General features: G+C 66.7%; 1 protein-coding gene across 9 annotated transcripts in view; it reads left to right on the top strand.

Moving 5' to 3' along the window:
• Positions 1-12,039: 12,039 nt before the first annotated feature.
• The window catches only part of FGFR2 (fibroblast growth factor receptor 2), a 75,966-nt gene continuing 66,887 nt past the window's right edge, over positions 12,040-21,118 (top strand). For 7 of the 9 annotated variants that reach the window (XM_045576129.1, XM_036423057.2, XM_036423056.2 and 4 more), the window contains exons 1-2: positions 12,084-12,478; positions 16,568-16,821. In XM_045576129.1, the coding sequence (XP_045432085.1) occupies positions 16,659-16,821 (163 nt within the window). In that variant the 5' untranslated portion in view covers positions 12,084-12,478; positions 16,568-16,658. Of the gene's footprint in view, positions 12,479-16,567; positions 16,822-21,118 lie in introns of all 9 variants that reach the window. The other 2 variants (XM_045576133.1, XM_045576132.1) reach the window with 2 other exon arrangements.

Genomic DNA, 21,118 nt, shown 5'->3' with positions numbered 1-21,118 from the left:
TAACTGCTGTGGCGGCCGTTTGTCCTGGCAGCGGGGAGCGAGTGCCGTTTTACAGATCCGCACAGGGGGGGACGCTGCAGACCCGGTTCCTGCCACAGGGGTCCCGGTCCGGGCCTGCCGCGGTGTCACGGAGGGGATGCAGGACGCTGGCCTGAGGTGCATAAGATTCAAGGTGTCACTGTGCCATTTTCGTTCACGGACTCCCTGCAGTCCCAGGCTCGGGTGGGGTTAGGGGACAGGGTATGGGGGCGGGGGACACTCTGTTGTAAGTGCTCAATGATTACTTTTTAAAAAATATATTTTGTCGATTTTCCTCAGAGAGGAAGGGAGAGGGATAGAGAGTTAGAAAGATCCATGAGAAACATCGATCAGCTGCCTCCTGAACACCCCCCACTGGGGATGCGCCCGCAACCAAGGTACATGCCCTTGACGGGAATCGAACCTGGGACCCTTCAGTCCGCAGGCTGACGCTCTATCCTCTAAGTCACACCGGTTTCAGCTCAATGATTATTTGATGGAGAATCAACGAGGGCCCAGTCAGCGTGGCTCAGGGGCTGACCAGGAGGTCAGGGTTCAGTTCCCGTCGGGGCACAGGCCCGGGTCGCGGGCTCCATCCCCAGTGCGGGGCGTGCAGGGGGCAGCCGATGGGTGTCTCTCTCGTTGATGTTTCTCTCTCGCTCCCTCTCCTTCCTCCCTGACGTCAATAACACACATTTAAACAGAAAGAGCGTGCTGGCTGCCAGGGTGGGGCCAGGTGCACAGGGAAACCGGAGGGCCGCGGTGCCCGTCGGGAGGGAAAGCCGGGGGGCCGCGGTGCCCGCCGGGAGGGAAAGCCGGGGGGGGGGGGCCGCGGTGCCCGCCGGGAGGGAAAGCCGGGGGGGGCCGCGGTGCCCGCCGGGAGGGAAAGCCGGGGGGGGGGGGGGGCCGCGGTGCCCGCCGGGAGGGAAAGCCGGGGGGGCCGCGGTGCCCGCCGGGAGGGAAAGCCGGGGGGCCGCGGTGCCCGCCGGGAGGCCGCGGTGCCCGCCGGGAGGGAAAGCCGGGGGGCCGCGGTGCCCGCCGGGAGGCCGCGGTGCCCGCCGGGAGGGAAAGCCGGGGGGCCGCGGTGGCCGCCGGGAGGGAAAGCCGGGGGGCCGCGGTGCCTGCTGGGAGGGAAAGCCGGGGGGCCGCGGTGCCTGCTGGGAGGGACGGAGCAGGGTCTCGGGGACCAGGGGTCACGGAGACGGGGTCAGGGGGGAGGATGGCTGCAGGCGGGGGCTGGGGGCCGCGGGGAGCCACTGGGAGTGACTGGGAGCCACTGGGAGCCATGGGGAGCCGTGGCCTCGGCGCCCCTTCTCCTCGCAGACGGGCCGCGGGCGGGTCCTGCCCTGAGACTCTCCCCGCACAGAGGGCAGAGCCGTGCTGTCTGCGCCGGTGCCCGGAGCGGCTGCCCGGACCCGGACCCGGAGCCCGGTGCCCGGAGCGGCTGCCCGGACCCGGAGCCTGGAGGCCGGTGCCCGGAGCCCGGTGCCCGGAGCGGCTGCCCGGACCGGACCCGGAGCCCAGTGCCCGGTGCCCGGAACGGCTGCCCGGACCCGGAGCCCGGTGCCCGGAGCGGCTGCCCGGACCCGGAGCCCGGTGCCCGGTGCCCGGAGCGGCTGCCCGGACCCGGAGCCCGGTGCCCGGTGCCCGGAGCGGCTGCCCGGACCCGGAGCCTGGAGGCCGGTGCCCGGAGCCGGTGCCCGGAGCGGCTGCCCAGACCCGGACCCGGAGCCCGGTGCCCGGTGCCCGGGGCGGCTGCCCGGACCCGGAGCCCGGTGCCCAGAGCGGCTGCCCGGACCCGGAGCCCGGTGCCCGGTGCCCGGAGCGGCTTGCCCGGACCCGGAGCCCGGAGCCCGGTGCCGGAGCGCGCTGTCCGGGGCCTGCCTGGGCCCACATGACCCCGGCCTCGGCTCCTGGGGGGCGGGGCGGGCAGGCTTGTCCCGGGCACAGAGGAGGCATTGAGGGCCGTGGCCGCCTGGGGAGGCGGGGGCCGGGCTGGGCTGGCACCGCTGCCCCTGCTTCTCTGGGCCCCAGGCCCATCCCCCTTCCCCTCCTCCCTCTTCCCTTCCCCCCTCCCCTCCTCCCCCTCCTTCCCCTCCTCCCACCTCTGCCCCTTCCTCTTCTCTCCCCTGTCACCCTGTCATGTGCCCCCTCCTCTCCCAGAGCCCTGAGCCCTCAGCCTAGCTCCTCTCTGGCTGGTACCCCACCCTGCACCCTGCAGCCCGGTCTTCAGATCAGTCCTTGCCTGGTCTGTTCCTGCTCCCCTCCCCTCCTCAAACCTACGGGTTTCTGAGCCCCAGCCGCTCCTGTCCCTGCTGGCAGGTGGGCGGCTTGGCCAAGGGCTTGTTCCCTGAACCCCGTTTTCTGGCTGACCCTTCTCCTCGGGGCCGTGTACCCTGGGCAGCTGACCTCACATCCCTCTCCTGCCCTCTGGGCACTGCAGGCTCTCCTCGCCCTGACCCGGGCTTCGGGGAGGAGGGGGATGTCCCGTGGCTGAGGGGCTGCCCAGCTCCCCCCAGGCGGAGCCCTCGCCGCCCCCCCCGCCCCCGCCGGAGTCCTGCCTCCTTGAGCCCAAGGCCAGGATGGACGTGACCTTGCTCCCCCCCTCCCGTGTGCACCAGCTTCTTACCCCTCCCCCCCTCCCCCCCATGCTCCTGGGGTGACCAGCTGTCTGACAAGCTAGTTCTTGCAAGGCTGTGGCTCAGGTTTTCTGGAGCTTCTGCGTTTTATATGATTTTGTTTGTTTGTTTTAAAGATTTTTTTATTGATGTCAGAGAGGAAGAGAGAGAGAGAGAGAGAGAGAGAGAGAGAGAGAGAGAGAGAGAGAGAGAGAGGGAGAGAGGAGAGAGAGAGAGAGAGATTAATGATGAGAGAGAATCCTGGATCGGCTGCCTCCCGCACGCCCCGCACTGGGGATGGAGCCTGTGCCCTGACCGGGAATCGAACCCTGACCTCTGGTCCTAGGTCGATGCTCAGCCCCTGAGCCCACCGGCCGGGCGAGCGTCTGTTTTAAAGGGCCGCTCAGGGGACGGCCCCTTGCCCTCTGGGGCCCTCTCAGAGGGGCTGTGCCTCCACGGGCGCCACGGACCAGGCGGTGACGGACGGACGGAGGCCCAGGCCCAGGCCCGGGATGTGGCCGGGACCCAGGGCGCCGTCTCAGCCTCCAGCCTCCGGCGCTGGGCCGTCACCAGGGTGTCCACCGGGGGCACCGCTCTGCCCTCGGCCTGCGGCTCCACGAGGCTCCAGGGACACGCTCACGGCCCCGCGTGAAGCATCGACAGTTCGCCCAGCGCCGCGCGGGGAGGCCTGGCACCCCGGGTGCATGCGGGCACACGGGGGTCACACACGGGCACATGCAGGCACACGGGGCACATGCAGGCACACGGGGGCACACGGGGCACATGCAGGCACACGGGGGGCACACGGGGGTCACACACGGGCACATGCAGGCACACGGGGCACACGGGCACATGCAGGCACATGGGGCACATGCAGGCACACGGGGGCACACGGGGCACATGCAGGCACACGGGGGGCACACGGGGGCACACGGGCACATGCAGGCACACGGGGGCACACGGGCACATACAGGCACACGGGGGGCACATGGGGGGCACACGGGGCACATGCAGGCACACAGGGGGCACACGGGGGCACACGGGGCACATGCAGGCACACGGGGGCACACGGGGCACATGCAGGCACATGGGGGCACACGGGGGGCACACGGGGGCACACGGGGCACATGGCACATGGGCACATGCAGGCACACGGGGGCACATGGGGGGCACACGGGGCACATGGGCACATGCAGGCACCTGGGGCACACGGGGGGCACACGGGGCACACACGGTCACATGGGGGCACACGGGCACATGCAGGCACACGGGGGCACATGCAGGCACATGGGCACACAGGAGCACACTCGGGCACACACGGGCACACACACGGGCACACACGCGGGCACATGCAGGCACACTCGGGCACACACGGGGGCACACACGCGGGCACACGCAGGCACACACGGGCACACACGCAGGCACACGCGGGCACACACGCGGGCACACACGCGGGCGCGCCCAGACCGGAGCCCGCGGGGAAGGAGCCCAGTGAGGGAACAGGACTCAGCCAGGCGCCAGTGAGCTGGGTGTGCTGGGCGGGCAGGTCCCAGCTTGAGGACTGAGGGCTCTTATCCTCCCGATGGGTCAGGTTCCCAGAGGAAGCCAGGCGCCCTCCTCCTGCCTTAAAGAGACAGCACCCTTCCAGGTGTGGCCGATGCTCCCCATGGGGCAGGGGCCGGGGTGGGGGGGTGGGACCTGGAGATCAAGGGGAAGAACCTGGCTTGCCCTCTCCCTTCCCTGAAACGAGGAAAAATAATACTTTTAAAAAGCTGTTTCCGGCCCCTCCACCCGTCCCCTGCTCTTCCGGGAACTGCTCACCTGCAGTCTGGGGGCCGGGGGCCTGGGCCAGCTCAGGGGCTGCTGGGTGACCTCTGCAGCCGTGGGGGAGGGGGGAGTCAGGCGGATGCGAGGATGACTGAGCCCCCCCCCCCCCCCCCCCGGCTCCGTGCCCACCGCGTGGACCTGGATCTGCAGCAGAACCGCACCCTGACCGCTCACGTCACCGAGGCCGCGGTCACGGACATGGCACGCGTGTTGGCGACGTGCCTGGGGCTGGGCTGGAAGGTGCGGCAGGAAGAGGGTTTGCCCTCTGACCCCCCCACCCCCAGGGGACGGGAGCAGGGGTTCGCCTCAGCGGGGCGTCTGTTGGCATGGGGCACCCCCAAAGTCAGGAGGAGGAAGGACGTGGCCAGCCGGACGGTGGGTGTCAGGCCTCCGCCCAGCCCCCAGCCCTGAAGGGAAGATGGTGCTGCCCTGTGTCCTGACCTGGCGCCCCAGCCACTGGTCCCCCTGCCAGTCGGACATCACCCCGGCTGTGTGTGATTCACACACACACACACCCCGCCCCACGGCTGCTGCGGGCCCACAGCGCGCACACCGGGGTCGGGGGCACCTTCAGAACCCGCCCAAGGTGGAGTGTCTTCTCCAGCCCCACCCGTGGCCCCTGGGGCGGGTGAAACATGGCTGCAGCCTGCCCGGTGAGCTCACTGGTTAGCGTCAGCCCTCAGTCTCAGGTTCGATTCTGGTCGAGGGCATGCACCTGGGTTGCAGGCTCATCCCCAGCTGTGGGTGGGCTGCATGTGGGAGGCAACCAACCATGCGTGTGTGTCTCACCCATGTTTCTCTGTGTGTGTGTCCCTCATCCCCCGGACTCCCTTTCCCCCTTCCATTCTCCCTAAAAACCAATGGAAAGACATCCTCAGGGGAGGATTCACAAAGAAAGCAACGGCGCCCGGCGAGAACGCTTCCCCTAGCCACCGGCTCTGCTTCGTCACTCACGTTCACGCCCCAGGCCATGCGGCCCCGGGCCCCGGGCCCTGTCCTCGCTCTGGCACTGAGGCCGGAGCAGGGCGGTGGGCAGACGCCCGGCTGAGGTGCCTCCGATCGGGGGAAAAAGGGGACCCCAGGGGGACCCCAGTGCAGTCTCTGTCTTTTCCCGTGCCCTTCTTGACCTCTCCCGCTGTCGGCTGAGCAGGGCCAGCGCCCCAGACACTGGTGGCCCGGACGGTGGGCGTGGGGGAGGCCTGGTGGTCTGGGCTGGAGGCGGTGGGCGGTGGGGAGGAGGGAGGCAGGGAGGGGGAGCGGGTGGTGTGGACCGGAGGCTCTGCCGGGGGACCCCCTCCCCGCCCCGCCAGGAGTGTTTCCTCCGAGTGGAGCCTCGGGGGCCGTAAACCGGGTTACGAAGCAGCTGAGAGGCCAGCAGCTCAGCTCGGCCTGGATGAAGACTCAAACATCACCGCGGCTGTTTATTTTTCTAACGTTTCTGAGCGAGTGTGTGTTTCTGCTTGTGCAGAGATGGCAGCCCTGGAGGACGAGGTTTATTTATCCACAGATGCCCATCGCATAAACAGCTGGGGCGCCTCCCCGGGCGGCCTCGGCTCTCGGTGCTGCCCCCCCCCCCCCCAGCTCTGCCCTCGCCGAGGCCTCAGGCGACCGATGCCCTTGGAAGGGGCTGCACGCCGGACCGGGACCAGGTCTCCATCCATCGCAGGAGGGGCCGTGTCCAGAGCCCTGGCTGGTGCCTCTTTAAGGTCACTTCAATGTCTTCATTGAACAGACCGCACCGGTCTGTCCCAGACCACGCTGGACGCTGGCGACAAAAAACGGGCTGGCCGGCCCCGGGGGGCCCTCGCCGGCCGAGGTCGGAGCCTGGGCACCGCCGGGGGGAGGGGGGGGAGAGGAGCTCCCTCTGGGGCATCATTCCACCCCAGTGACTGCCGCCTCTTCCGCTCCCGGTGCCCCTCTGGGCACTGCTCTCCTCTGCCCGCCACTGGCGAGGACTGCTTCCGGAAAGCAGCGAGGTCAGGATAGTCGAGTGTCGCTGTTTTAAAAAATATGTATCTTTATTGGCTTCAGAGAGGAAGGGAGAGGGAGAGAGAGAGACACCAGTGATGAGAGAGCACCCAGATCGGCTGCCGCCTGCGCGCCTCCCCCTGGGGACCGAGCCGGCAGCCCGGCCAGTGCCCTGACCGGGAATCGCGCCGAGGTCTCCTGGTTCACAGGCCGAAGTTCAACCCTGAGCCCCGCCGGCCGCGCAAGGTCTCTCCGTGCGAAGAGCATGGGAGGCTCGAGGCGGAGCTGGGTGAGCAGAGGAGGGGGCGGGAGCCTCAGGTGCAGTCAGCGGGGCCGGGAAGTTTACCCCAACAGCGGGTGTGGGACGTCACAGGAGCATGAGCTGCGTGTCCCATGCCGGGCGCTCGTGTCTCAGGCACCGGGCAGGCGGCCGGGCCTGTGGTCTTTACCCTCCCCTGAGGCCCGTTGTCCCAGCCCCCATCTCCTTGCACCTTGTCCCCATCCTGGCTTGCGGGGTGCTCAGGTTTAGAGGCATCGCAGTCCGCCTGCCTGGGACTTGCCCCAGCCACCTGCCTGCGGGCCGGTTCCCACCAGCGGAGGCCTGCCCGACGGAACATGGACCACGTGGTGCCGTCTGAACTCCAGGTAAACCTGGATAATTAAAAAATATATATATTATTAATTTTTTTTACAGGGAGGAAGGGAGAGGGATAGAGAGTTAGAAACATCGATGAGAGAGAAATATCCATCAGCTGCCTCCTGTACACCCCTACTGGGGTTGTGCCCGCAGCCAAGGTACATGCCCTTGACCGGAATCGAACCCGGGACCTTTCAGTCCGCAGGCTGATGCTCCGAGCAGCCGAGCTCAGCGAGCGCCGGGTCCTGGGTCCTGAGGGCGGACGCGGTGGAATGAGGCTCATCCCTGCTCAGCCCGGGCGGGGGTCCCCCAGCAGCGGGTCCCCCAGGCCCACCCGGCACTCCAGGGGCCTCCGCCGGCTCCCGGGCTCCTGTGCTCACGCCGCCGCCGGCGGCCACACGGGGGCGCTGGTGCCCGCCGCCCCGCGCGGAGCGAGGACAAAGGGAGCGGGACGGGCCTGAGCACCTGCTGGGGCCTCCCAGGCACCGGCCGGAGGAGCCGGGTCCGTGCGGGGAGCGCCCCCCACGGCGTCCCCCCGCCTCGGCCCGGGGCGGGTGCGGGCGGGGACCCGAGGGCCTGGTTGTGGGTTTACGACGTCCGCGCCCAGCCCCCCAGGTCCGCAGAGGCGTCCGCCTCGCCTCCGGCTTATGAACCGGAGCTTCGCTTCCCGTTTGGACGAAGAGCCCCCGCCCCCCCACACACACACACACCCTGGGACAGTGACACGGACACCAGGGGAGGCGCACCCCGTGGGGTCCGGCCCGCGGACACCCGTCAGCCCAGCCCGGGGGCTCCTGGCCTCCAACCTCCGACTCCAGCGCACCCTCCTCTGCAGCCCCCACCCCACACCCCTCCCGTGCAAACCCCCGAGGTCTTATCAGGACACCCCGACCAGGACACCCCATCAGGACACCCGATCAGGACCCCCAGGAGGCCCAGTGGCCGCCTCCGTCCACCAGCAGGTGTCTGTCCGGCAGGAGGCAGCTCAGGGCACCGCCCGGATGGACCAGCCGGGCGGCCAGGCCCGCGTGCAGACAGGCAGACAGGTCGGCTTCCTGGGCCTTACAGGGCAGGGGCTCCCCCTGAACCCTTCGCCCGGATGGCTGCCCACGGGCACGGCCGCCTGTGCCCAGGCCTTCCCTTCTCCCAAGGGGTTGGAACCTGGGGCCAAGGAACTCCCACGGAGACCGGGCCTGCACCCACTGTGCTTTCTGTCCAGCTGCCAGCGGACGCCGTGGCGGGGAGCGGGCAGGGGCCAGGGGTGGCACAGTCACCTCTCCTTCGACGAGAAGGAGCCCAGGGCGGATGCGGCTCGGTGGGTAGAGTGTGGCTGGGGCATGACTCAGGCCCCCTGCCCAGGCCCAGGCCCAGGCTCAGATCAGCGGGGTCTCCCGTGGGCACTCCGGGCCTGTCAGCTGGGGCGGAGAGGGGGCGGCGGGGCTCAGCAGCGAATGGCCGAGACTCGGTTAAAACCGGGTCTGTGATAGCATCAGGGTGTTCTAGGAGCTTCCCCGAACCCCTCAGACCTCCCAGCGGTCCTGGAGGAGGGATAGGAAGGACTCAGACTCACAGGAAGCACCTTCTCCCTGTTTCATGCCCCTGTGCTGAGAGGGGCGTCCAGCAGGAAAGGCTGCAGACCTCTATCCTCTCTGTGACCCTCTGAGGTCCGGACGGGCACCTGGAGCGCAGGGAAGGCTCAGAGAGCCCTGGAGGAGCCAGAGCCATGCCCGGGCGCGGACGTCGTAAACCCACAGCCAGGCCCTCGGGTCCCGCCCGCACCCGCCCCGGGCCTGGGAGGGGGGGGGGGGGACGCCGTGGGGGGCGCTCTCCGCACGGACCGGCTCCTCGGGTGTGTGTGTTCAGGATGAGGCTAGGCCCTGTGACTTTGCTTCAGTGAAGCGCCATCCGCTCCCTGAAGGGGGGACAGAGCTGTGGGGGGCCCAGCCCGCCCCTCACGGGCGCCCAGGACCCTGGGACTGTCCCGCGCCCTCTCTCAGAGGCTGCTCCTCCCCCTGCACATCGCTGAGACCTCGCTTTCAGCCCGAACAGCCCGGCTGCCAGGCTCAGGCCACATTGCAGGGCTCATTAGCACTTAATTAGCTTTTATTCCTCCAACTTCTCTGCAGGCCGAGGACCAGCCAGCGCTGGAAACAGTTCTTAAAGGAGAAGTTCCAGTCCGGAGGGGAGAGGCAGCGACCACCCCTCCCTCCCGCCCTCCCCAGAGCCATGGGCTGGGGGTGCAATGTGTATTGGGGGGGCGGGGGGCTGGGCCACGGAGTTCTGCTGTCTCACTGTTTTTATTATTACTTTTTTATTGAAATTTTGGGGGTGACACTGCTTGGCAAAAAATTTTTAAAAACTTTTATTGGGCCCTTTTAACAGAGTCCCCCCCTCGGGACCCTCACTTTTCTCCGGCCACGGACGTGCCATCCTCCCTAGAGTGAAAAACGAGAACTGGTCTGGGGCCTTTTGGGGGAATTAAAAAAAAGGTGATAAGCAGGGCATTTTGTAAAGGGGATGATCGGGAAGAAAAGGGTCCCGGCGGGGGGTGGAGGCTCCTGAATGCCGCCTTGTCTGGCGGCCCTGGGCCGGCTCAGCTCCAACTGTCACCTCCCATTCTTGCCGGGCGTTTCTGCCCTTGCCGATTGGCGCTATTTACCTATTCACACGGCGGAGGCGCTCATTAATAGGCTTATTAGCACCACCATTCACCCGGGCCATTGACACAGGGTCCCAGCCGCGGAGGAGGGGAGAGAAGAAGCTGTAAAGAGATTATGTCCTCATTCAGGAGCCGGCCTGGGAGTGCTCGGAGGTCCTCCACACCGAAATGCGAAAACAGAATTAGTTCTGTGTTGTTGTGGGTTTTTTTTCTCTCTCTCCAAATTCCAAACACGCTTCTCCTTTTCTCAGGGCCGAAGCCCTCTCTGCCTGCGGTGGGGCTCGCGCCCCGCGCCCGGACCCGTGCGTCCCCGTGAGGAATGAGCCTGCCCGGAGGACCTCGCTGTTTGTCACGTCCAGGCCAAGGCCGCCTCCCATTCCGGGAGGCTGGGCCGGGGACGAGCTTCCTCCCGGTAATTCATGTGGGAACGTGCTCGTGGCGTCCTCAGCGGCTGATGGATGTGCCGGCCGGGACGGAGCGGGTCTGTCCGGTGCCCGCGGACCCGCCGGGCAGACACGCACCTCTCTCTGTGACCTCAAGGCTGAGTGCAGGGGAAGCATTGGCGCCTGAGTCCAAGCCGGTGGGAGTGGGTGTCTGGGTGTCGTCAGTTTAAAGGTCCGGGACTGACTCCGGTGAGAAGACGTGGCCCCACATCCATCCCTCCCCCAAACAGGCAGGCCGGCCATTTTGCTGGAGAATCAGGCTGTCCCTGGCAGGGGTGCTGTCACATTTCCAAAATGTAACGTCCTGCCAGTTTGCGTGAAGCACGGCAGTGGGTCTGAGACGCCTGGCTTTTCAGTCATTTGCGTGAGCAGTTGTCTGTGGTGTCCTGTGAGGAAGAGAGGTTTCGGGCCTTAACTGGTGTGGCTCAGTGGATAGAGCGTCGGCCTGTGGACTGAGGGGTCCCGGGTTCGATTCCGGTGAAGGGCATGCACCTTGGTTGTGGGCACATCCCCAGTAGGGGGTGTGCAAGAGGCAGCTGGTCGATATTTCAAACTCTATCCCTCTCTCCCTCTCTGTAAGAAAATCAATAAAAATATTAGAAAGAAAGAAAGAAGAAGGAAGGAAGAAGGAAGGAAGGAAGGAAGAAGGAAGGAAGAAGAAGAAAGAAAGAAAGAAAGAAAGAAAGAAAGAAAGAAAGAAAAGAAGAGAAGAGAGGTTTTGGGCCATGAGGCACCTTGAACGCGTTCTGGACGGGGGATGTTGGGGACCCACGTCACCTGCGTCTCTGATTGCGGGGAAGGTCCGTTTCCAGTCCAGTTGGGACTCACTCCCCTCGACCCCCTGCCCCTTTAGGCCTCAAAAGCTGCCGAAACACTTCTGGGTCCCATGAGGCTTTTGGAGGAAAAGCCTGAAAGGATTGTAGCTCCACTTCAGCCTGGACGCAGCATGGCTGCACGGTGCGGGTGAGCGAGGAGGGGAGGGAGGACAGCGGACTGAAATCAGTGACAGGGCGGCCCAGGCGCACGGCACGGCTGACGGCGGGCTCCCAGCAGGGGCGTGCAGGAGGCGGCCCACCGTGTGTCCGCAGCACGTCAATGCTCCTCTCTCTCGCCTCCCCCCTCTCTCTCAAAATCGATTAAAACTCTTGAAAAAAATCACCCCATCCGATGAACGGGGAAATGTGACCAGTGACAGCTCGGCCGTCCGCGGAGGAACCGGATCTCGCGGCCGAAGAGTCTCGGACAGAGGGGAGCGGACTCGCTGCGGGTGACAGGGCGGTGTGAGGCGGATCGAGTCCAATATCTGGAATTTCTGCATTAATTCAGAAATAAAGGACAGAACACCACCCCGTGGCTGCAGGCTTTCGGACTCACAGGCTCTGCCAGGACCAGCTGTGTGCCCCCCACTTTCGCCATCAGAACCGGGACCTGACTCCCGGGCGGGGGTCAGGGAGGGACCCCCGCGGGGCCTCTGTGAACCCGCCGCTGCCTCCGCGGCTGCTGTTCGCGGACGGACACGCCGCGTCCCGCAGACCCGTCCGGGCCCCTCCCGCCCCGCGTGGCCGTGCGCCCCGGGCTCCCCGCGGGGAGCCCCTCCCGCCCGCGCGGCCCCCCGGTCTGGGGGGGCGGGTCCCGTCCGGGTTCTCTGGCTCGAAAGGCGACCACGAACCGCATCGCCGGCCCAGCTCCGGTCAGGCCGGCCCGGGTGGACGGGACCGCGGGGCCCTGTCCCCCCGCGGGCGCCCCCCTCCGGCCGCTGGGGCCCGGGCCGCGGCGCGGGCGGCGCTGATTGGCGGAGCGGCGCCCCGTCCGGGAAGCGGCTCGGGTTTCAGGGGCGGGGCCGGGCGGGCGGGCGGGACGGGCGGCGGGCGGGCCGGGCGGGCGGGCGGGCGGCGGGGAGCGGGCGCGGGCAGCGCAGAGCCGATCGGCGGGCGAAGGCGGCGGTGCGGGTCCTCGAGCGGCGGGTGCGGAGCGCGGAGCCGGGCGCCGAGGGGTCTGCGCGGCGAGGGCGCCGGCGCTGCGTCCGCTCCCGGCCGGCGGGGTCCGTGCTCCCGGCCGCTCCCCGCTCCCCGGGCCGCGCTGCGAGCGGAGTTGGGGGCCGCCCGCCCTTTCCCCCGCCCGCGCCCCGCGCCCCGCGCCCCGCTCCGGGCGCCGCGGCATGCCCGCCCCCCGCCGCCCCGGGCGCGCGTGAAGCCGGAGCCTGGAGGACCGGGGCCCGCGCTCCTGCTGGACTTCCCCGGACCCCGTCCCGCCTCCGTCCCGCCCACGGGGCCCGGGCACCGGACCGGGCGGAGCGCTGCCATTCAAGGTAATCGCCGCGCGGGCGCCGGCGCCGCGCCAGGGGAGGTGGGCGCGGGGCCGGGGGCACGGGCGCTGGGGTTCGGGGGGCGCTGCCGCCGCCGCCCCTGTCACCCCGCGGGCGCGACCCTCGGACCCGAAGCCGGCGGGGAGGCCGGGCCGCCCGCGGGACTCAGCCGCAGGTCCGCTCTCTGAGGGCATCTCCGGGTCCCTGGTTCCAAGGCCGGGGGCGCCTGCCCCGTCCCTCCGGGCCCGGCGGTGTGTGTGTGGGGAACCCGGGAACCCGGGAGGAGCGGCTGGAGCGGTGGGGAGGGGGGGACCCTCTGGGCCCGGCGCTTCGGTTCTGCGACTTCGGAGCCGCCGCCCGGTGCCGGGGGGCGACTGCGCCTCCGCCCCGCGTCCCGACGGCGCCCACAGCGCGGGGTCCCCACTGCGCTCCCCCGGCCCCGCACCACCTCCTGCGGGGTCCGGCCCGACCACAGGCTCCCCCCTCCCCGCGCCCTCTCCCCGCGCCCCGCGCACCCCTCCCCGCGCCCTCTCCCCGCGCCCTGCGCACCCTCCCCGCGCCCCTCGCACCCCCTCCCCGCGCCCTGCGCACCCTCCCCGCGCCCTCTCCCCGCGCCCCTCGCACCCCCTCCCCGCGCCCTCTCCCCGCGTCCCTCGCACCCCCTCCCCGCGCCCCGCGCCCCTCGCACCCTCCCGGCGCCCTGCGCCCCGCGCCCGCGCCGTCCTCCCCGGAGTCCGTCCACCTGCCCTCGGAGCTGACCGCCGTTTACCCGGGCCCCGCTCTGCTGGGGAAACCTCAGCATCTCTAACCCCATTGTGTCGGGGCCCCAAATCCCTCACTCTCCGGCGGCTCATTTTCATGTGAAAAGCCCGGTTAGTGTGAAAGGAGCGCAATCAGTGCCTCTCCTCCAGGAATGCCCATTAAAATGCACATTTCTGAGCGGCGCGGAGCCCGTAGAACAGGACCTCCAGGCCCGCGGGGGCCAGAGACGCTGCCCGGACCCCGGTGCCCGCGGTCCCGGGGCTCTGCGTCCCGGACCGCCCACAGGCGTTAGGGAGCGGGTGGGGGCCCGGCCAGCCCTTGTTTAGTATTTTTTAAGTTTTCGGGTTTTTTGAGGAATCATCCCACTGCCCCATCCCATGTGACCCCTGGATAGCGACCTCCCCTGCTCAGGGCTGGGCGAAGGGCAGTGCTAGGGAGGCTGGGCCTGGAAACACTGCCCCCAGGGGGCCTGGCACCCCTCCCCCAGGCACCCCTTCCCCGGGCACGGCTCCTCGGGGCACCCCCTCCCCCGGGCACCCCTCCTCTGGGCACCCCTCCCCCCAGCACAGTTCCCCCAGGGCACCCCTCCCCCGGGCACCCCTCCCCGGGGCACGGCTCCTCGGGGCACCCCCTCCCCCGGTCACCGCTCCCCCGGGCACCCCTCCCCCGGGCACCCCTCCCCCAGGCACCCCTCCCCCGGGCACCCTCCCCCAGGGCACCCCTTCCCCGGGCACCCCTCCCCCAGGGCGCCCCTCCCCCGGGCACGGCTCCCCCGGGCACCCCTCCCCCGGGCACCCCTCCCCCGGGCACGGCTCCCTCTCCTGATAGAAACCCCAGAACAAAGCGCCCTGGGGCTCAGCGCCAGGCGGATGGACAGAGCTCCGTGGGTGGGAGGTCCTGAGGGTGTCCCCACACCGCTCCCCGGGCCCCCCACACCCTCGCCTTCCTGAGGTTCTGGGGTTGGGGGATGTCCTGGTTCTGGAGGGGCCCATATAGACCCATAGGGACCACCGAGGGCAGGCTGTGCCGAGGTGGGCGAGGACCAGAGGCGGGTGGTCACCGGAGCCATCCATCACGATGACACTCCCGCCCCCGAGAGGGGTCCCTTTCAAGGGAGATAAACACGCTTTCACTGCGGCCTGGACTCCAGGAGGATTATGGTGCTGGAGGCAGGAGGCCGGTTGTGGCTGCCGCGGCTGCTGGGCCTGTGTTCCCACACCGGGCGGGACCCCCGCGTCCCCTCCGGCCCCCGAGGAGCTGGGCAGACCTGCCGCCTGGTCCTCCGCCGCCGGGCTGTGCCCAGTGAGGGGACCAGGGTGGGTGGGGGCTGCCAGGTGGGGACCTGGGCTGGATCGGTTTCTGGTTCAGGCTCAGTGGGTGGACGAGTGGCCGGACGGAGCCGTGGTCACGGCTCCTTCCCTGCTCAGAGCGAGGAGCCCTCCGGGCTGGTGGCAGGTGAGGGCTGCCAGGTGAGGCCGGGAGCCGCCGGGCCGTCTGCCCGGATCAGAGGCTGTGGGGAGTTGTGGGGCAGAGCATTCCCATGCTTCTCTGAGCGATCGGTGAGGACTATGTGCCTTACCGCCCACGTGTGTGTACACACAGAGACGAATCATGGTTTGAGGCGATTAACGTTAAGAGGAAGGAAAAGGTTGGGGGAAATCCTGCAAGCTATTTGCAAACACACACACACACACACACACTTACACTCACACTCACACTCACATGTGCATACACACATGCACACATGCAGACACACTCACACACACAGTCACACACGTACACACACTCAGACACATGCACACACAGAGACACACATACATGCTCACACACATGTACACACTCACATTCATACACATGCACACACATACACTCTCACACTTATACAAGCTCTCACACATACACATACACACTCTCACACACAATCTTATGTCACACACGCTCTCATACACACACACTCACACTCACACATACACATGCACACACTCTCACACACACACGCTCACACGTGCTGGGAACCGCACGCCTCAGGGCTGTACCTGGAGCGGGTGTTCTCCTCCCGGGTGGAGTGCCTCTTCCTCACGTGTTAGCCTCCGGCCGCGGCCGCGCTGGGGCGGCCGCGTGTGGAAGCCCAGTCAGAATGTGAGCCCTCACGTGGGCGTGCAGAGAGCATGGGTCTCGGGGGTTTTATACTAAACCCCAGGCCCTGCCGCCCCAGGCTTATAAAGCGTGGCTCATTCGTGGCGCACAGAGCCTGGTTGTTGTGATCAGATTTGCTGAGCTCTGTGCGATCGGCTCTGCGCCGGGGGGTCTGGCCGTGGGGGAAGTTAAGCTCGGAACACTCCCTCCGCCCGGGGTCAGCTGGGAGAGCCCAGTGGGAGCTGAGTGCCCCGGCACAGACTCTGCTCCGAAATGGCAGCTGGCAGGGAGCCTCCTGCACGCTCTCGGCCCGGCCACGACCGTGACAGCCGCTTACTTACCGTCATCGTCATCGGTAACCCCTGCGCCATGCGTCCGGGCTCGGCCGTGTCACCCGCCGGGGAGGGACGCGTTTGCCGGGCCGGGCTGCCCGATCCCGGAGGTGGGATCTGGCCGTGCCGTGCCACGTTGTAGATCCTCGGCGTTGAGTGTGCTGCATCGCGGTTGCGGCCGTGGCGACAGGCCGGGGCCCGCTGCCGCGTCTGAACACGAACCCTGACATGGCGGACGGGCGGGGGCTTTGGAGCTTCCCCAGATTCTTTCTGCGGCGAGCACCCCTCGGAGCTGGCGCCGAGGAAATAACTCCCCACAACCACTCCGGGTTCAGCTCTTTTCCCCCTTAAATATGTTTATTGATGTCAGAGGGAAAGGGAGAGGGGGAGAGAGAGACAGAAGCATCCCTGATGAGAGAGAATCACGGACCAGCTGCCTCCTGCACCCCCTGCACTGGGGATCCAGCCCGCAGCCCGGGCCTGTGCTCGGACCGGGAATTGAACCGTGACCTCCTGGTTCCCAGGTGGACGCCCAGTCCGAGCGGTGCGGCCGGGCAGGATCCCGTTTTCTCACGCCCGCCCGCCCTGCCAGGAGAGCTCGGGGGCCGGCCAGGTTCATGGCGATTCACCAGGGTGCCCCGTTGCCCTGGACGCCGAGGTCACGTGGCTCCTGCTTGCTGTCCCGGGCGGGAGGCGATGCCAGACAGGAGAGGGGCCGTCCCCGCAGAGTACGGGTTCCCCCAGACCACCCCCCGGGGCGTGCACCTGCCGGGGAGCCCTGGGGCCCGGGGCGCGGAGGGGAGGCCTGTGCAGGTGCCGGAGGGGCGCAGGGAGACGCACTGACCCCCTCTCTCTCCTCCAGGGGCTGCAGTCCCCGCGGCGGGACCCCCGGGGCCGTGTCTCCTGAGCCCAGGCCCAGCGCCGCCGGCCCATGCTGCAGGGCCGGTGAGCAGATGGGACTGCCGTCCGCGCGGGGATGCGGACGAGGACGGGGCCCCGGCTCCACGGCCCTGGCCCGCTGGGGCTGCCTCGGCTGCCTGCTGGCGGTCACCATGGCGACCCTGGCGCTGGCCCGGCCCTCCAGTCTGGTCCAGGACACCACGCTGGAGCCGGAAGGTGAGTGTCGTCATTCCGGGCGCCGGGCGGTAGGGGTTTGTCCGGGGAAGGGGCCCCGGGGCCGAGGCGGACCCAGAACCCCCGTCGGTGCCTGCGTCTGAGGCCGGAGCGTCTGTGCCGTTGGCGTCTGGGGTTACGAGAGGTTAAAGACGAGGCTGGAGAGGAATCTGAGGGCGAGGGAGCCGTCTCCTCTCCCCGGGTCAGAGGTCAGGGGAGAGGGCACCGGCCGGGCTGCAGGCGCAGAGGTGCGGGCTCTGGTTCGGGGGGAGCACTGGGGTGTTTCTTTGTGCGGTGGGAGCGGCGGGTGCTCGCCTGCCCCCAGCTCCCAGGAGAGCCGGGCCGGGCCGGGGCCTCCTGCCTGCCGCACCCAGAGCTCCCGGCCGGGCCCTCTCGCCGGGAGCCTCGCTCCCGACATGCGGAGTGGCTGCTGGTGGAGCTGCGGTTGGTGGACGGTGCCAGCGTCTGAAACGCTGACACTTTGTTTTCATTGTCTGAGAGCAGAAGCCGCTCCGAGCGCAGCCGCGGGGCTGGCCCTGGTGGGTTTCCTTAGCCGCTGACGCTCCTGGCACAGCGCCCCGTGTCGGTGGGTCTGAGCTGAGGCCCCTGGCACCCGCCCCGGGGAGACCTCCAGGGCCGCGGGGCCGGGCTGCGTCGGGGGCTGTGTGCACTGGAAGGCCGGTGAGCACAGGCGGAGGCGGCTGCTCGGCCGGGCAGGACGGACCCTCTTCGGCGGCCGCCTCGCCTCTGCTCAGTGCAGCGTGGAAATCTGTCGTCGGCCGGGAATATCGGCCGCCCAGCCGTTTTCGGGGGAAATCTGAGAACAGAGCGGCAGATCCCGGCTCTCATCGCCGCCCGATGAACCTGCGTGTGGGAGCCCATCTGCTGCCCTCAGTCCGGGGCCGGGGGCCGGGGGCCGGGGGGCGGGGCCAGGGCGGCCGGGGGGCGGGGCCAGCCAGGCTCTGGGAAAGCCCTGAGCGCCAGGCTGGCCCGGGACGGGACAGGACAGCCGTCAGGACAGGGCAGGGGAGGCCGGGCTCCTGTCCGAGGTGGGGTGCTGAGTGAGGCCCCCCACCAGCCCCCACATGAGGTGGCAGAGAGAGGGCGCACCCCTCTCTAGCCTGGAGGCACCGGGTGACCCGAGTGAACAGGTGTGGGGACTGCGGCCTCCAGGCTGGGGGAAGTGACTCTGGTAAGAGTTGGTGTCCCAGCCCTGGCTGGTGTGGCTCAGGGGATAGAGCGTTGGCCTGCGGACTGAAGGGTCCCGGGTTCGATTCCTATCAAGGGCACATGCGGAGCTCCATCTCCAGAAGGGGGCCTGCAGGAGGCAGCCAATCAATGATTTCTCTCTCATCATTGATGGCTCTCTCTCCCTCTCTCTCTCTCTCTCACTCTCTCTCTCTCTCCCCTCCCTTCCTCTCTGAAATCAATAAAAATATATTTTAAAAAAGTTGGTGTCCCAGGTTGTAGCCAGGACACCCATGGGACCGCCTCCTCACAACACCAGCAGGAATGCAATTCGCAATGGTGATGCTTTTAAAAAAAATTGATTTTAGAGCCCGGCCGGCGTGGCTCAGGGGTTGAGCATCGACCTATGAACCAGAAGGTCAGGGTTCGATTCCTGGTCAGGGAAAAGGCCTGATTTCTGGGTTCGATCCCTAGCAGGGGGCTTGCAGGAGGCAGCTGATCGATGATTCTCTCTTGCCATTGATGCTTCTCTCTCCCTCTACCTTCCCCCCTGAAATCAATAAAAACATATTTGAAAATAAGTAAGTAAAAGTTGACTTGGGAAAAAGAGGGGGAAATGTGCATTTGTTGTTCCATTGGCTCAGGCATTCACTGTTTGCTTCTTGCATGTGCCCAGCCTGCGCTCGAACCCGGAACCTTGCTGTGTTGAGATGATGCTCTAACTGGCTGAGCCAGCCATCCAGCCGGGCCGCACTGATGTGTTTTGAGAGGGCCCGAGAGGCTGCGCTGCTGAACGCCAGGCCTGCACGCCTTTAATTCTGCCAATAATTAAATCGGATGTCTCCCTAATTGCCGGGGTCCCCGCAGTGCGGGGCTCAGCGCACACACAGGCCGCGGAGCCGGGGCTGCTGGCCGGTGCACCCCGTGGCGGGGAAAACTGTCCTTCTTCATTTAGACCCTCCAGCAGCGTCACCGGGAGTTTATTCCAACATAAAACGTGAAAGGGCCCTGGAGGACTCCTTGTATCGCATTGAATTATTGAAGGAAGTTTAGAGAGAGAGAGAGAGAGGGAGAGAGAGAGAGGGGGTGTGTGTGTGTGTATATACTCGCCGGGAGAGTGTGAGTGTGTGTGCGTGTGTGTGTGTGTGTGTACTCGCTGTGTGTGTGTGTGTGTGTGTGTGTGTGTGTGTTTGTACTCGCCGGGAGTGTGTGTGTGTACTCGCCGGGAGGAGGAGGGGGGCGGAGGGGAGGCCTGGGCAGGGCCTGGCCCCTGTGGGTCTTGGTGCACCAGTTTGTATCCAACATGTGCTGTTGGGAGCCAGCTTTCCCCACCTGGAACCCGAGAGGGAGGGGAGGTCTGGGAATGCCCTCAAACTGGGGTCCCGGGCGCCAATGTCCCTGTGCGCTCGGGGCTCACAGTGTCTGTGAGCTGTGCCCGGGGTGACGAGGGGTTAAAAGAGGAAGATTGTAGTGGGAGGGGTGACCCCCACAGGACCCCTGGGTCTCAGGTTCCTTCTCTGTGTCCGAGGGCTCCATCCGATGACCTTGGGGGCCGTTCGTGAAGGTCGGAGGGCAGCAGCCTCAGAAGCCTTCGGGTGGCTTGCTTCGAAAGGTGCTAGGGTCCTGGCTGGCGTGCTCAGCGGTTAGAGCGTCGGCCGGAACACCAAGGGGTTGTGGGTTCGATTCCCGGTCAAGGGCTCGCACTGTGGCTGCAGGTTCCATCCCCAGCCCTGGTTGGTGTGCTTGTAGGCAGCAACCATTCTCCCCTCACCTCTCCCCTTCTTTGTCCCTCCCTCCCTCCTATTCCCTCTAAAAATGTCACCAATGGGGCAGAAAAGGTGGTTGGAGCATAAAGAGCAGTTACGGTATTTTGGAGTTGAAGGATGCCAACCTCACGGGAAGAGTCTGACGGGGGGGGCAGGGGAGAGGGGGGCTGGCATATACCCCCCTCCCGTCATCGCCCCCCCTCCCTGTGGCCAAGGTGGATACAATGCATTGGGATCAGGGCAGACAGTAGCTGTGGCCAGGAGGCCGCCCCAGTCTGCTCGCTGTGTGTGCGTGCGCGTGTGCGTGTGCATGAGTGCACGTGTTTATTAGACACGGACCCCGTCCGCGTGTTCGTCACCCCCGGTGCTGGGCTGTGGCTGTGGCCTCTGTTGCACAAGGAGGCTTATCTCGGAGCCTGTGGTTGGTCATTGGAGCTCGGTTCCGATAACGCTGTGGCCTCGGCCAGAGCAAACGGCGTCCAGGGACGAACGTGACGAGGTTCCCGGCAGGAGCCGGGCCGGCCGGGCGGAAGGGGCCTCCGGGAAGGACGGCCCGGGGGCTCGGAGGGCAGATTGTCCGTCGGTCCTGGGCCGTCGGCCCACGGCGGTGGGCGGAGGATGGTCCTCCATGCCGGCTGTCCCGCTGATGAATAATCTAAGTATCCGAAGGACAGTCAGGCCGATGACCGGGGGAGGAGGCAGCTCTTACTTTCAAGTTCCTCCTGCGGCTGCCGCCTCCTTGCCTCCTCGGGGTAATTAAGTCGCTGTTGACATTAATGCCATCACTGTTTACACCAGCCCAGTGGGAGGAGGTAAAGGGCTTTTCCAGCCCCAAACCTTTAATTACTTTCCCACCCTCCACAAGTGTGACTGGAAGGCAGAGGCCCAGGAAGAGAGCCGCATGTGTGTGTCTGGTGTGTGTGTTGTGTGTGTATGTGTGTGGGGTGTGTGTGTGTATGGTGTGTGTGTTGTATGTGCATGTGTGTTGTGTGTGTGTATGTATGTATGTGTGTGTCTGGTGTGTGTGTCTGGTATGTGTGTGTGTGTTGTGTGTGTGTCTGGTGTGTGTGGTGTGTGTATGTGTGCACTCGCGCTCATGTGTGTGTGTGTGTGTCTGGTGTGTGTGTTGTGTGTGTGTCTGGTGTGTGTATGTGTATGTGTGTGTATACGTGTGTGTGTTGTGTGGGTGTCTGGTGTGTGTATGTGTGTGTATATATGTGTGTGTATGTTATGTGCGTATGTGTATGTGTTGTGTGTGTATGTGTATGTGTGTGTCTGGTGTGTGTTGTGTGTGTATGTGTGTGTCTGGTATGTGTGTATGTGTGTTGTGTGTGTGTTTGTGTGTG

The sequence above is a fragment of the Pipistrellus kuhlii genome, unplaced genomic scaffold (genome assembly GCF_014108245.1).
Source record: "Pipistrellus kuhlii isolate mPipKuh1 unplaced genomic scaffold, mPipKuh1.p scaffold_m20_p_75, whole genome shotgun sequence".
Classification (NCBI taxonomy): Eukaryota; Metazoa; Chordata; class Mammalia; order Chiroptera; family Vespertilionidae; genus Pipistrellus; species Pipistrellus kuhlii.
This window is presented reverse-complemented; position numbering and strand designations above follow the sequence as displayed.